Here is a 15,878-nt window from a genome sequence, read left to right as displayed (position 1 = left end):
AAGAGGTTCAATAAAAATTCACTGAATGAAAAAATAAATGGATGGATGAATGAATGCGTGAATGGAATACCTAAATATCCAACTATGACAACAAGGCACATCCCTCAAGTTTCCCTTTTCTCCCTCCATTGATAACTTTAAAACTTCATACTAGTGAGAGACAAATTTCCAGAGCACATGTCAAATTTGGATTCATATTAAAGAATCTGGTGCTTCCTCTACTATCCAAGACATTATTGAATTATATAAAAATACATTTTTATTGACATTGCAAATTGTTTTAAATTGGAATTCATGGCCACATAGTTTTAGAAAGAATTCTTTTTTTTAGTGATTTTTTTAAAAGCATGGATTCTCAGTTTTTTTAATTAGTTTCATTCCTACCTCGCAATTTCTCAAGATTCCATCATTAAAAATCAACCAATCAGGGGCACCTGGGTGGCTCAGATGGTTAAGGGTCTGCCTTCGGCTCAGGTCATGATCCCAGGGTCCTGGGATCGAGCCCCACATCGAGCCCCATATTGGGCTCCCTGCTCAGTGGGAAGCCTGCTTCTCCCTCTTCCTCTGCCTCTCCCCCTGCTCATGCTCTCTGTCTCGCTGTATCTGTGTCTCAAATGAATAAATAAAATCTTTAAAAAACAAACAAACAAATAAATAAATAAATATCAATAATTTAACAAGTATTTCTTCAGTACCTGTTACATCATCATGATTTGCAAAGGTCTTGTCTGGAAATGCAAAAGAATACTAGCATTATAATCTTGCAGATAGGAAAAAAAAAAGACAAGCAGGAAATAATCAAAAAGCTTAACAGTGATTATCTGGATAATGAGATAGGAAGTGAATACTGTTTTCTATTTTAATATATTTTTTAACTCATCTGCTTATAGGCATGTCTTATTTTTAAATACCATAAAAGACATATACGATATTATGTTATTTCTGTCTTCAAGCAGTGTATCTTGTATCTAAGAGAGAAAAAAGTAACATACAGGAAACAGAGAACTATTGAATACGAAATTGTATGGTTACTGAAAAGAAGCCCAAATAGTTGTTCAGAGGAGAGATGGGAAAAGGTGAGAGAAAATTAAGGTTCTTTTTTGTGTATACTTATGGCAGAAATTTAGCATCTATTGTCTTGAGAAAGTTAACAAGCAAAATGAAAATAAATGCTCAGGATTAGAGTTGATTTTCCCAGTGAAAATGACCACTTCCCCAGGCAGCTGATTTTTCAGAGTTTCTACTGATCACCCACACCAGCTTGAGATGTGAACAATGTTTCTGTTTGAAATGTGGACAATAGTGAGTTCCAAACACTGCCTCCAAACAGAAGTGACTCAATTCAGTTCTATAGAAAAAAATAATAAATGAGCTACACACATGACAATTCAAATGTAGAAGATGATAAAATCAAATTCTAGGTTGCTTTTGAAAAACAAATTTTGGGGCATTATTTGCACATTTCCATTAGTTTGTAGTTCTTCTGATTGGAGAACTTTTAAGTTGTTTGAAAAGAAGAAAGTAAAAATTTACACCATAAATTTGCCCTCTAGACCAAAAAAGAATAAAAAACTGGAAAAAAAGCCTAAAAATGCCTCTAATTAAACTCTAGGATACCATCAATTGTAGGATGAGTCCTGATAAAAGGTGAAAAATATGCATTGTAGAATCAGTGAAATAGTGTATATATTCTGCGACCACTTGATGAATGTCTGCCGCCCCCACAGATAAGAAACCTGTGTCCATGCCGATTTTGTTCATCGTTATACCATAGCCGGCACTAATCAATTCTTAATAAATCCTTGAATGAACAAATGAATAAACAAACGAGTGTGTAGATCGAATAGTGGAGTTTGTCTTACACTCCAAATACGTAAATGATAAATACAAAATGCATTTTAAATCAGCATTAATGGCTAAAGCAGTGCTGGAAAGTAACAACATTGTCTGACATTTATTTTGAAGTGACACATTATCTCTTTGGAAAGAAGTCCTTTTAGAAAGGATTAAATTCTGATAAATAAGAACCACCCACCTCTACATGAACCAGGTGAAGCTTGATTTGTAAAGCCTAAGTGAGTAATTTGAGGTGTTTAATATAACAAGTAAATTGGACAGGGAGGGGCGCCTGGGTGGCTCAGTTGTTAAGCATCTGCCTTCGGCTCGGGTCATGATCCCAGGGTCCTGGGAGCCCTGCATCGGGCTCCCTGCTCAGCGGGAAGCCTGCTTCTCCCTCTCCCACTCCTCCCACTTGTGTTCCCTCTCTAGCTGTGTCTCTCTCTGTCAAATAAATAAATAAAGTCTTTAAAAAAAAAATTGGACAGGGAGAGCAACCTGTTATCACATCCTACTCTTCTCTGTTTTTAAAAGACAGCCAGATTCAGACCTATGAGAAAAGCAATTCTCTACTTTTATAGAAACCTGTAAGGGAGATGCCATTCTATCCATGCACCATTTCTTTCTTTCTCAGAAAAGGCTTTTAAAGGGTGCCTGGGTGGCTCAGTTGGTTGGGCCGTGGGCTCTTGATTTGGGCTCAGGTCAAGATCTTGAGGTCCTGGGATCAAACCTCCCCTCTCCCTACCTCCACACTCATCAGGGAGTCTCCTTGAGAATTCTCCCTCTGCCTCTTCCCTCCCCCGTCAAATAAATAAATACATCCCTTTGTAGACAACCTGCTTCTGTTTCAGGGTTTCACAGGTAGCAGAGCAGGTCCCTTGCTGTGATCTATCAAAAGCCCTCAACACAAGGGTTTGTTAAAAAAAAAAAAAAAGTAAAAGAGAAGGAAAGAAAGAAAGAAAAGAAAAAGGTAAGAAAGAAAATGAAAAAAAAAAAGAAATCATAAAGAAAAAAAAGAAAAGGCATTTAACAGAAGAAAACAGCATCTTTAACCGGGTACATACAGCTCTGTAATATTACAGTGTGATAATTTTTAAACCAAATTCTTCTATAGAAATATGCAGTTCAAAAAATAATTCTATTCTCCAAAGGAAGTTACCCCCTTGCCTTCTAGTGTAAGCTGATAGTCTGTTTTCTCCTCTGTCCTTCTGACACCTCTAACCCACTCCTTATTCTGTTGATCTCTACCGCCACCAAACCACCATTAAGTTTTGACACAAGTAGTCCACAGAGCTGACTGGCCCAGTTTACAAGTGTTCAAAATCGCAAGTAACAGGGAGCAGAAGTTCTAGAATGGGATGTGGGTTATATATGTATTTGCACAGAGCCTCCACATTAATTCAACTAAGAATTGTGAGTCCTCTAGGTGAATGACTATGGAACCAATTATATGAATTGATATGAAATCTTAGGCAGCCATTGGGAAAAGTTAGGAAAAATCCATAAGTACTCACCTGGAAGATATCAGTGACATAGACTTAATCAAAAAAACAAAAAGTTATAGACCAATATGTAATTTAAGTTTTAGTTTTTAAAAGAAATATGTTGGGCTCTAAGTATATCTGTTTAGAAAACATTATAGAAGGTAATGATGGTTGAGGGAGGTATAGTACTCTCCTTCAAAGATTTTTGGTCTCCAAAAAAAAAAAAAAATGTTCTGGTCTAGTGAGAGAGATAAGATTTGTATGAAAACAGAATTAGGATATTAAGGTAGATAGTGAAAGGCATCTTGAGAGAATCAGATAAGGGGCCAAGAGAATTCAGAAAAGGAACTGGATTAATTCTGACTGAGAGCATCAAGGAATGTTCATGGAAAAGATAATGTTTTAACTGGAGCTTGAAGCGATGGGTGAGGGTGTATAGAATGGAAACATTCAGAATCTACTTTAAGACAAATATTTGCCTCTATTTCAGTGTAGTTGAGTTACACATTCAATTATGTGTTACTTAGAGAAAATGCCTATACACTATATACACACATATGTATGTATATATATGGAGAGAGATTCGTATGTTTAGTACATGTAGCAATTTAGAAATAGATGTACATTTTAAGTAATATACACAACCTTGGAGGGTCTTTGAACCCCATCATAGGATGTTTAATAGCATCCCTGGCCTCCATCCACTAGATCTCAATAGCATACCCTCAGGTGTGACAACAAAAATGTCTCTAGACATTGCCAAACGCCCACCCCCAAGGGGCAAAACAGCCCTTAGTTAAGAACCACTGGTTTATACAGTTGATCCTTGAACAATGTGTTAGGGGTTCCAAACCCTGTGGAGTTGAAAATCCTCCAATAACTTTTGACTTCCCACAAATATAACTACTAATAGCTTAGTCTTGATTGGAAACCTTACCTGTAACATGATCAATCAATTGACACATATTTTGCCATGACTTATGTATTATACACCATATTCTTACAGTAAAGTAAGGTAGAGAAAAGAAAAATGTTATTAAGAAAATCATAGGGAAAACACATTTACAGCATTGTACTGTACTTACGAGAAAAATTCCACCTATAGGACGTCCCGTGCAGTTCAAAGCTGTGTTGTTCAAAGGTCAGCTGCACAAGCTAAACCTCCCCTGTACTGAGTGGATAAGAATTCTCAGGTTCATGACCTGGATTTTTATTTTTGGGTCCCTTCTTCAATGGTTCTTAACTTTGTTTAAAGTTTATTTATTCTATTTATTTTAAGTTATCTCTACACCCAACATGGGACTTGAACTCAGGACCCCAAGATTAAGTAAGAGTCGCATGCTCTTTCCACTGAGTCAGCCAGGAACTCCTTAACCTTAAGAATCAAGTAAATTTTTGAACATCTGTTGAGAGCTGTTGACTCATTCATCAGGAAAATGTACATGCTCACACCATGTGGAATACAATTACAGGGAATTTACACTAGGATTCTCCCCAGAGGAGTTTTGTTTCCTGGAGCTTAGAGAATTGTCATGGTCCGTATTTTCCAGTTAAGCAACTGAAGGCTGGTGTCCAGAAGGTCCATAGTCTCTTTTGGCGTCTCTTCTGTATTTACTTCAGAACACTGATAATCAGGCAAGAATCTTCCTGTTTACCAAACTCTCCCCTCCTTCATCTTCACCTACATTAGTCAGTGAGATTCATCCCAGCAGGAGACAGAACGCTGCTGAGGGAGGATAGATCCCACTGCCCCTCACTTCTTTCTAGTCTCCTTTCCTGTGGAGTCCAGCTGATTCCTTCCGTAATTGCACAGCTGACTGAGAAGAAAGATAGAACCAAAGAGTCAGCAGGGTAAGAAAGCCAGCCCCCTGGACACTTGGTTTTGATTGTGAAATGTAACACACACGGGCACACACACAGAGAAAAGTGCATTCACAATGTATCTAAAATTTATGAATAAACTATGAACTCTCTATAACCACCACCCACTGAGTACTTCCGAAGAAACACTTTCTAGAAATACAGAGTGTTATTAAATACAAAACTGGCCACTGCTCCCTTCCTCCTCCCCCACCCGGAGCAGTATGAGAGCTGTGTCCCGGCTGTGGAACTTCTTCATTCACACAACCTAGGAGCCAAGGTCAGCGCTCCAAGCAGTCGTGTTTTCCACGCAGGGCGGGGCTCTGCTCTCCTGTAACAAGTTTCCCTCTCCCAGCCCCTGACCTCGCGGCCCGCGTTAGCAATCGCGAGGTGAGCGACGATCCCACTGGCCCTTACGTGACAACCAGTAAGAAGAATCTCGGCCTTCCCGGTTCGGGAAAGGGAAAGAATGCGGGAGGAGTAGCCTTTCTTTCCCAGTAGGATAGGTGGAGAAAGCCGCTGCCTCTGTGTCCCTCTTTTCGACTAAGGTGTCTGTCTCTGTTGTTCCATAAATAAAACGTCTCACTGCCTTCTGCGAGCGCTATAAAGGCAGCGGAACGGCTGTCCCCGGGGGCATTCCGGGCGGGCCACCAGCCGAAACAGGTGAGCTGGCCGCTGAGGATGCAGCTTACCTCCCCCAGCTCTGGCTTAACTCCCGGGAGGCATCGCTAGCCGCAGATGGGACTAGTGTGGGGACCCGGAGCGGGCGGGCAGGGGGCAGTACAGCCTTCTTTCTGAGAAGCTGAGAGCGAGAAGGAGGCTAGCAAAACAGGCCCGGGCAAGAGGTCTGCTCCACCTGCCCAAAGTTCTGCCCGGGGGAGAACTGCGACCCGCTGCTGGAATTTGCCTGCAGTGCACCTAGCCTCGGGCGCCGGGGAACGTGGCCTGAGGTTTCCACGCCCGGCCTGGGGGCCAGTGCTTCTCTCCTGGTGCGCGCCTGGGGCTGTGCCCTGGGTCGGGTGCGACGCGAGAGGAGCGCTCCCAGGGTCCCCTTACGTCCCCGCACACGGTCGGGCTCCAGCTGGGATTTGGGGAGATTTCAGGACGCGGACAGCGCCCTGGCTGCCCGCGGGTGGGGACTGGGTCTAGCTGCGGAAGACCCCAAGGCGGGCCTCACCCTCTTCAGAGTCCGGGAGCCCCGGGCAGCAGGTGCAGGCTACCGGACCCTAAGGTCCTCACGTGCCCCGGTGCAGCCGGGTGGTGCGCGCCCGGGGGCGGCGGCCTGGAGCGCCCGGGACGGCGGCGCGCGGACCAGGCGCTCCGGGATCGGCTGCAACAGGTGGGGCCAGGCGACAGCTAACGGGCGGTCGCCTCTTCCTGTCTCTTCCTCTTCGCCTCCTCTCCCTCCTTCCCCGCTCCATCTCCTCCCTCCACGTCGTCCTCCGCCTCGCAGGTCATGGAAGCGCCCGGCAGCAGGTTGGAGCCGCCACCGCTCCCGGAGTACAGCTGCAGCTACGTGGTGTCGCGGCCGGTCTACAGCGAGCTCGCCTTCCAGCAGCAGTACGAGCGGCGCCTGCAGGAGCGCAAGACGCTGCGGGACAGCCTGGCCAAGGGCTGCAGGTAGCGGCCGCGGCGGGCTGGGCGCGGGCAGCAGTGGGGCCGGGCGTGTGGGCGCGCGGACCCGGCGTGGGATGGCGCGCCCCCCTGCCGGGTCGCCTGGGCTTCAGTCATCCGCATTTGCTGTCCTTCCTGGTCGCAGGGTGGCTCCATCATTCTCGGCCCTAATTGAGTCTAGTCCCGGAAACTCATCTTTGGGCAGAGTGTGTTCCGGGTGCCCCATCTTTATTTTCTTCCTCTCTTCGGGACATCTGGAGCGCGCTTTGGGGTACAGCACATCCCTAGGGTCTCCTCGTGAAGGTCAGGCTGAGGAGAGTGGAGAAGAAAAGGGCTCGATTAAAAAGACATGATGGGTAAACCCATCACCTGGCCAGTCCTTGAAAGCCCCAAGTTCATCTAGGCAGGATGCCATTCGGGGACACGGAATGAAGGCTAGAACCCAGGAGAGTGTACTCCAAGGTCTTCCCTCTCTGGCAATGGGACCCCCAGGGAGACCTGCATCACTCTCTAAACCCAAACGGGCCGCCTGTAATTAGATACCACAAAAAAGAACTAGAGAATTGTCAAGTGCTGCCTGATTTTCTTTCTTTTTAAGAATCTTTTATTACAGAACGTGAGTATATACAAAACTAAACGTAGTAGAATAATTGAAGCCCCCTCCATGTTTTTACCCACCACCCAGCTTCAACAACCAAGCTCTATCTATCTCCACCCATTTGCCCCCATTCCACTATGGAAGCAAATCCTACATAGTGTATCTTTTTGTCTGTATATATTTCAGTATATTTCTCTAGGAACTGTTAAAAAAATAACCACAATCCCCTTATCACACCTAAAAAATAATTCCTTAATATGAAAAACGTCAAAATTTCCAAGTGTCTCATAAATATAATTTAAATAGTGCAGTTGAATGAGAGGTCGGATAATGTCCATCCACTCTTAACATTTTTTCTTTTATCTGTAGGATGCTGAATTAAAAAAATACTAAGTAGCAACGTACAACAAAGTGTACATTTATCATGTTAAGATTTTTGCATAAACTGCCTCCAAGTTTGAGTGCCAAAATAAAGAGAGTGTGTTTATTTTTCTTTAAAGAAAAAGAAGTAATAAAAGAAGGCGCCTGGGTTAGAAGTGTGAAAATTAATCTGTTTGGAGACTCCACATTGATTGTTCTGTGGCTGGTCTAGAAAATGGGTCCTTGTGTAGGGATATTTTCTCAGAGGATTACAAAGGTGGGAGAGGGGAGGGAACACTTAATCCTGTGTTTTCTAGTACAGCGCATTTAAAAGGGTAGATAGAGTTCTTGGCAAAAGCATGGTAAGCACTTGAGCATTAGTATTTGCCAGGCAATTCTTATTCTTTTTCTTAATGGTTATGAAGATCAGCAGAGCCCAGCTCAAAACTTTGTGCTTTGCAACTGGTCATGACCGAGATAGTATTGGAAACCCAGTTTTCTTGCCTTTTGACAGTTGTTCCAGAAAGAGAGGCCTTGGTGTGCTGAAGACTCTCCTGCCTGTCTTGGACTGGCTCCCCAAGTACCGAATCAAGGAATGGCTGCTTAGTGACATCATTTCGGGAGTTAGTACTGGGCTAGTGGGCACGCTGCAAGGTAAGGTGTTGGTGGATTGGCTCCCAAGTGATTGAGAGTCACCATCTCCAGCAGCAGTTCGTAACTTCCTCCTGAGTCCCAGGAGTCTGTTCCAAATGTCTGCTTACCCTTCAAGAGCTTCATCTTCCTCTAGAGCCCCTTAGTGGACAGATTTGCCTCTTTTTTCCTCTTCCTTGGAGTTCTCTTGCTGGGAAACCCTGCTGCTTCTCAAGCTGCATGGCTTCAACTAGAGCCCTAGCATCTGAGCAGTGGCTCCCCAGCTTCTATTGACCACAACTCACAGTAAGAAATAGATGTTACATCATGATGTGCACATGCATGTCTCAAGTTTTGTGAAATAATATTAACCCTCACTACAAGTGATATACTCAGATAGTTTCTATTCCGTCCTCTTCTATTCTGCTTATATTTTTTAAATGATGATTGCAGTCCATTACATTATTTTGCATCCCACACCTGGGTCTTGACCTGCAATTTGAAGGTGGCTTAAGGGAAAATGAAGGAAGTGTTTTAGCCTGGAGTGTTGTCCATAAGCTTTTTTGTCTGTCCTCCTTCCTTTTTTTAATCCATCCCTTTATTTTAATCTCTGGCAAAATGTCTTAACAGAGGTGTTTTGTTTTGTTTTGTTTTCCTTTGTTTTGTTTTAAACAGGCTTTATAGGATATTTCCACGAGCCTGTTAGAAATCTGTCGTATAGATGGTGAATCGCAGTATGGGCATTCTCCTCTGTCCTCCACCCCCATTGCCTTGCTTCTGCTATCCCCCCAACTCTACAAAGCCCCTGGACCATGAAAACAGAAGTCTCATTTATTTATTATAACTCGACGGGGCATCTAATTATAGTGCTTCAGGCACTAGGTATGCTGACATGAATGAGCTGTACCACCTGCTCTCAAGGATCTCATGGTCCATGGGAAAGTGGATAATAATTCCACAAGGGCTGTGACGGGGGTAACAAGGCCTCGGAGGTGAGCTTGCACAGACACTCACAACCCAGCCTTAGGGGACTGGGACTGGCTTCCTGGAGGCTGAGTTGTCAGATGGAGTTTCCGTGAAGGTTAAGTCTGAGACTGCCCAATGATGGGAAGTAGAGTCGGGCGGGGGTGTGGGTAGAAAGATGGCTTGAAAATGGACTACTTCAGAAGTTAGTAACAGTCGTTGAGCAATGTCCAACCTTTGCCCATAGAGCTCTCAAGATTACTCAGAGCAAGCCAGGTAGATTTCCACAGAGGAGGTATTCTGCAGCCTCAGTGTGGAGCCCCTGCCTGACCAACCACGGTTTCCATCACAAAGGTGGATGGGAGAGGAGGTAGGGCTGGGAAGTACATTAGTTTGATGATGCCACGTGCCCACAGGGGACTGTAAAAGCTATGACGTAGCAACACTGTGTGACTCCTAGAGGACAGGAATCATCGAATTAATGGTGTTTAGCTAGTGCCTGGCATGGAGACTGGCACAAAATAGATGGCCTTATAAACACTGAGTCAAGAGGACTGAATTGCTTTTCTGCTGATGAATCATCTTTATAGGTAAAAAAAAATGATATTTCAAGCTCTAGCTCCCAAATTTTCATAGACAAGTATCTTATAAGAATTAATCCTACTTTTAATTTTGTTTATTAAGTACCAGACACTATGCTTAAGGGCTTTGGCCAATTATCTCATTTAATCCTCACAAAAATAATTATTAACTCCTTTTCAGTAGATGATAAATCCATTAAATCTTTTTCTATCTCTATAAAGTTACCTTTGTAAAGTAAATTTCTGGGAGGTCAACCTGGTTCATTCGTGTATTCATTCATCTTTCGTTCACTTAATACTATTTATAAACCAATTCTGTATGCCAGGTGCTCAGCCATGAAGATTCAGTGGTTTATTGACAAGCACAGGTACTGACCTCACGGAGTTCCTTTCGAATGGTGGACGTTAATTTAATTAAATTATTAAATAAATAAATAAAGAGATAAAGCAAAAAAAAAATTACAGATTGTAATAGATTTAATCCATTGTGTTGGATTAAATACTCTGTACTAAGGATTACTTTGAGGAGGGAGTATTTATTTTAGATAGAATGGTCAAGGAAGGCCTTGCTGAGGGTATGAAATTGAGTCAGAGATCCAGAGGATGAGGAAACGCCATGGAAAGAGCAGAAGGTAGAGTGTTACTAGGCAAAGGCCCAAGGCCGGAAGGAGTTCAGTGTGTTTCCAAGGGAGTTGCAAGAAGAATTCTAGTGTGGTGGGTGCAGTGTGTTTGGGGGGAGGGTGAACAGAATGAGATAAGACTGGGCAGGGCTCGGTCAGGATGAGGCAGTGAGGCACTTGCTCTCAGGAGGCTTCCTTAAATATTGTGCCTCAGGCACCTGACTTGCCTCACCCTCCTCCCAGCCCCGGAGGACAGTTGTGTCAGCTTAAACCAGCTTGAGCAGGAGACAGAGAGATCTGCACAGATCTGAAATGTATTTTGGAGCAACCATCACGGGTGTCTGCTGATGGATTTAGCGTGTCGATGAAAAATCCCAGATGGCTCCAAAGTTGTTGGCTTGAGCAACCGGGTAGATGGTTATGTTACTTATTAAAATGGCAAAGACAGGCTAAGGAGCAGGTTTGGGATGGAAAGTGAAGAGTTTCCTTTTGGACACGCTAAGTTTGAGATGTCTGTGAGACCTCTAAGCGGAAAGGCCAAATATGGAGTTGGAGCTATTACAAGTGTGCAGAACAGAAAAGAGGTCTGGGCTAGGCAGACATAGCAGGGAAGCATCCCTGTAGAGGCGATCTTTACAGGAGTGGGAATGCCTGAGACTACCCAGGGAGAAAGGTCAGATGGAAGAGAAGATGGCTGGACCATTCAGAGGTCAGGCAGAAAGGAGGAGGGCCACAGAGAACCGTGAGAAGGCTCAGGAGGTTGGAGAGAAAAGAGCAATTGGAGGGATGTGGGGTCAGAAGCCAAGAGAGGAGGTTGTTTTTAAAAGGATTGAGGGGCGGGGTGCCTGGGTAGCTCAGGTCATGATCCCAGGGTCCTGGGATCGAGACCCGCGTCGGGCTCCCTGCTCCGTGGGAAGCCTGCTCTTCCCTCTCCCACTCTCCCTGCTTGTGTTCCCTCTCTCGCTGTGTCTCTGTCAAATAAATAAATAAAATCTTTAAAAAAAAAAAAGGATTGAGGGGAGATAGTGTCATACTCTTCAGGGGAGAGTTTGAAGATGGAAGACAGACAATGCTTTTAAGAACGTTTGCTGTGTGGGGCACCTGGGTGGCTCAGTCGATTAAGTGTCTGACTCTTGGTTTCGGCTCGGGTCATGATCTCAGGGTGGTGGGATCGAGCCCCACATCAGGCTCTGTGCTCAGTGCAGAGTCTGCTTGAGATTCTCTCTCCCTCTGCCCCTCCCCCTGATCCCACGCATGCTCTCTCTCACTCTCTCTCTCTCTCTCTCTCTCTAAAATAAATAAATAAATCTTTAAAAGAAAAAGGTTTTCTGTGAAGCAGAATAGAAAAATGGCTGTAACCAGAGAGAGGTAAGGTATGGAGGTAGAATGAGGGAGGATTTAGGTTTCTTTTAATAGAGATACTAGAACATATCTGGGAACTGGTGGGAATGTCCTTGTAGAGAAAGGCGTCTATGGCCCCCGAGGTGGAGGAGAAACTGAAAGTGGCGAGAAGGGGGGGACCTGCAGCTGGGGCTCAAGGACAGAAGTAGGCAGGTTGCTTCTTAAAGACAAGAGGGATATCTCCTCCATTTTTTTTTAAAGATTTTATTTATTTATTCATGAGAGACACAGAGAGAGGCAGAGGGAGAAGCAGGTTCCCCACCAAACAGGGAGCCTGATGCAGGACTCGATCCCAGGACTCTGGGAACATGACCTGAGCCGAAAGCAGACGCTTAACCATCTGAGCCAGCCAGGTGCCCTATCTCCTCCATTTTTAAAGGAAGAAAGAACAAATGGTACAAATACAGAGGGGTTTGAAATTATGGTGAAAAGCAAATTAGGAACATCTCTTACAGATTCTTTGTTTTAGGCGGAGTCTAAAATTCATCTCTGAATCGTGTCTGTGTGCAAAAGGGGGAGGGGCAGTTTGAGGAAAGTGCGGGAGATCTGAGTCTTTTTCAGAGCAGCGACGTGGAGTTGAACCGCGAGGCAGTCCTGAGGCACCAAGGGTAGGGACAAAGTAAGTTAATCCTTTAGAAGCCCCACGAGAACAAAGAAATGTTGCAATAAGGATTCTGGAGTAGGTAAGCTGAAAGGCTGGGAGGGTATAGTTAGAGAGAAGGAGCTCAAAATTGAGATTTCAGGGGTGGTGCCATAGTCTCTAATGGTGGCCAGAGCCATGACCCACCTCTGGCTAGCGGGGCAGCTGAGGAGTGCGGGAAGAACTCACCAGAGAGTGCAGGCTCAAGTTACTGAAAAACCACTGGTTGCTAATGATAATGGGATCTTTTTGACTTTTGTTATTAAAAAAAAAAATGTTACCACCAGGCAGCAAAAGATCAATGCAGGCCTTTTAAGCTATCTTCATTCCCAACTACAGGGAGACCGCTCTCCAGTGTCTACTTTTGCCTTCTAGAGGCTTACAAACATTTGTTAGCACCACCTTTATCAGTATATGCCACCGTCCTACACATGAAGGGTATCAGCACAGAAGTTCCGTGCCTTAGGGCGCCTGGGTGGCTCAGTTGGTTAAGTGACTGCCTTCGGCTCAGGTCATGATCCTGGAGTCCCGGGATCGAGTCCCGCATCGGGCTCGCTGCTCAGCAGGGAATCTGCTTCTCCCTCTGACCCTCTTCCCTCTCGTGCTATCTCTCATTCTCTCTCTCTCAAATAAATAAATAAAATCTTTAAAGGAAAAAAAAAGAAGTTCCGTGGCTTAGATTTCTTTACAAATTGTGTAATTTCAAAATTGTTGCACCAAAATCCTTTATAAATAGAGATGATTACAGTCTATTTGAGTAGCAGTTGTCCCTAAGTAGGACACTGTATGGAAACAGACAAAGTCCCCATTTTCTCAGGCCGTAAAAACTGCACAGTTTAGGGAGGTGAAGTTTGAGAAGGACTTGAGAAAAGAACATAGAAAATAGGTTGTTTTTATTTTCTGCTCCTTCTTTGCTTCTCTTCCCTTTGGGGAGTCACCTTTCCACTCCAAGTTCTTGGGACGAGTGATTATTGTCATTTCTTGTTGTAAGTTATAGATAGATTAAAACGATTGCATCAGTAATACAGATCATTCTAGAATGCAAATTCTGTAAGGGCAGACACTTTCTTTTGTCCACTTCCATATCCTCCCAAACCTAGAACAGTGTGGGCACATGGTAGGTACATAATCAACAGTTGTCAAATGAATGCCTGAATGCTTATTGTAGGAAACCAGAAAATACATATAAGGAACATGAAAAATACCTCCTCCACAAACTAGAAGTCTCCTGTAATCCTACCACGTAGACAACCCATTAATATTTTAGTAAATATCCTACTAGACACATAAATGCATATCTTTTTTTTTTTTTTTTTTTTTTTAGATTTTATTTATTTACTTGTCAGAGAGAGAGAACACAAGCAGGGGGAGTAATAGGCAGAGGGTGAAGTGGGTTCCCTGCTGAGCAAGGAGCCCGATGCAGGACTCAATCCCAGGACCATGGGATCATGACCTGAGCTGAAAGTCGATGCTTAACCAACTGAGCCACCCAGGCATCCCCACATAAATGCATATCTATGTAAAAGAATAAAACGTCAGAATGATAAGCACTAAATTCAGGATAGTGGTTGCCTTCTGGGGGTGGAGGGAGGAAGGATGACATGATTGAGGAAAAGTACACAGAGTTGCAACTTTACTGGCAATTTATTTCTTAAGCTGAATGGTGAATACATGGGTGTTTATTAATTATATAGTCTTTTTGTATATGAAAATGACTTTGTATAATATTGAAAATCTTTCCAGATTTTTTTGTACATGCAACATCCATGTTTACTTTTATAAAAGTGAGAACATGCATACTACCACGATTTTTTTTAAAGATTTATTTATTTGAAAGAGAGAGAGCATGAGTAGAGGGGGGAGAGGCAGAAAAAGGGGGAGTAGACTCCCCGCTGAGCAGGGACCCCGATGCGGGGCTCAATCCCAGGACACTGTGATCATGACCTGAGTTGAAGGCAGATGCTTAATGACTGAGCCACCCAGGCACCCCCTTATCATGATTTTTTTTCATTATTATGTTATGTTAATCAACATACATTACATCATTAGTTTTTGATGTAGTGTTCCATGATTCATTGTTTGCATATAACACCCAGTGCTCCATGCAGAACGTGCCCTCTTTAATTAATACCCATCACCACCTTACCATGATTTTGAATCCTGCTTTTCCTTACTTTTTCCTTTGTTCTTTACATATCTCCATGTTAGCAAATGTATTCCTATACATCACGTCCATTTCATTTTACAGAATTACGGTATGTAAAATATAATTCAGTTAACCGCTTTTCTGTTTTGAGACATTCATTCAATAAATAATTCGGGGCACTTGTGAGCCAGCATATTTAGGTTGTTTTCTGCCCTTTTTAAAACTGCTATAAAATGTAATCCTTTGTTAAGAACCCAGTGATCAAAGGGCTTGATTTTTCTCTCACTGTGGGTGAAGTGTGAGGAGGCAATATGGAGTAAGATGTGCTGACTACCTAAGAAGTATTTAACCAGGGAAAAGAAGGCATCATTACGGTCTTCCAACTCCCATATACATGGAGAAGTTGAGATTTCTCCACACTGCGCCGTGTGGCCCCAGAGGCTGCTTGGGACAGATAGCCCCAGTGGACGAGCTGCGCTCCTGGAGGAAAGCCTAGCAGAGCTGTCTCACCTGCTGCCGTGGACAGTTGTCATAATTGCCTTTGTTTGGATCTAACTTCTGTTCCCCAACAAGGAAGGAGGAATCACAGTGCAACAACTGTGTCCCTCCGGACACAGAGAAACACGGCATTCACACGAAATGTCTGTGTACACAACTGCTCTGAGTCTTTGGACCGAATTGATGAAGTTTTTAACCAACTAACTTGACTTCGTTTTTCCACTCATCTAATCGGTGGATAATTGGATTACTGATCAATTCAATCAATTCATTTTAAGCAGGTGGTGCGTGAGGATGAATCATTATCTCAGCTGATCCAAATCATGTTCTGCATCGTAGCATAGCCCCGGACTATACGCAAAATAAGGAAGACTATGCAGGGCAAGCTGCAAACTGGGGATATTTATGAAAAAGCCTTTCTTTGCACAGTAGAAATCATAGGCCTTCCTTTGCACAGTAGAAAGAATACCCTAACTTTTGTTTGTGAATTTAATCATTTTGGATGTACTTTCAGGCATGGCGTACGCTCTGCTAGCTGCAGTCCCTGTTGGATATGGTCTCTACTCTGCTTTTTTCCCTATCCTGACATATTTTATCTTTGGAACATCAAGGCACATCTCAGTTGGTAATTATAAGCATATATTGTA

The 15,878-nt window shown here is 43.6% G+C and overlaps 1 protein-coding gene across 1 annotated transcript in view; it reads left to right on the top strand.

Moving 5' to 3' along the window:
• Positions 1 to 2,266: 2,266 nt before the first annotated feature.
• SLC26A4 (solute carrier family 26 member 4) overlaps positions 2,267 to 15,878 on the top strand; it is a 52,628-nt gene continuing 39,016 nt past the window's right edge. The window contains exons 1-3 of the mRNA XM_073898660.1: positions 2,267 to 6,800; positions 8,267 to 8,406; positions 15,746 to 15,856. Of these exons, the coding sequence (XP_073754761.1) occupies positions 6,637 to 6,800; positions 8,267 to 8,406; positions 15,746 to 15,856 (415 nt within the window). The 5' untranslated portion in view covers positions 2,267 to 6,636. The remainder of the gene's footprint in view (positions 6,801 to 8,266; positions 8,407 to 15,745; positions 15,857 to 15,878) is intronic.

The sequence above is a fragment of the Callorhinus ursinus genome, unplaced genomic scaffold (genome assembly GCF_003265705.2).
Source record: "Callorhinus ursinus isolate GAN/ISIS: 27379988/994484 unplaced genomic scaffold, GSC_fseal_2.0 scaffold12, whole genome shotgun sequence".
NCBI lineage: Eukaryota > Metazoa > Chordata > Mammalia > Carnivora > Otariidae > Callorhinus > Callorhinus ursinus.
Note: the sequence above shows the minus strand (reverse complement) of the source record. Positions and strands in the feature narration are given on the sequence as shown.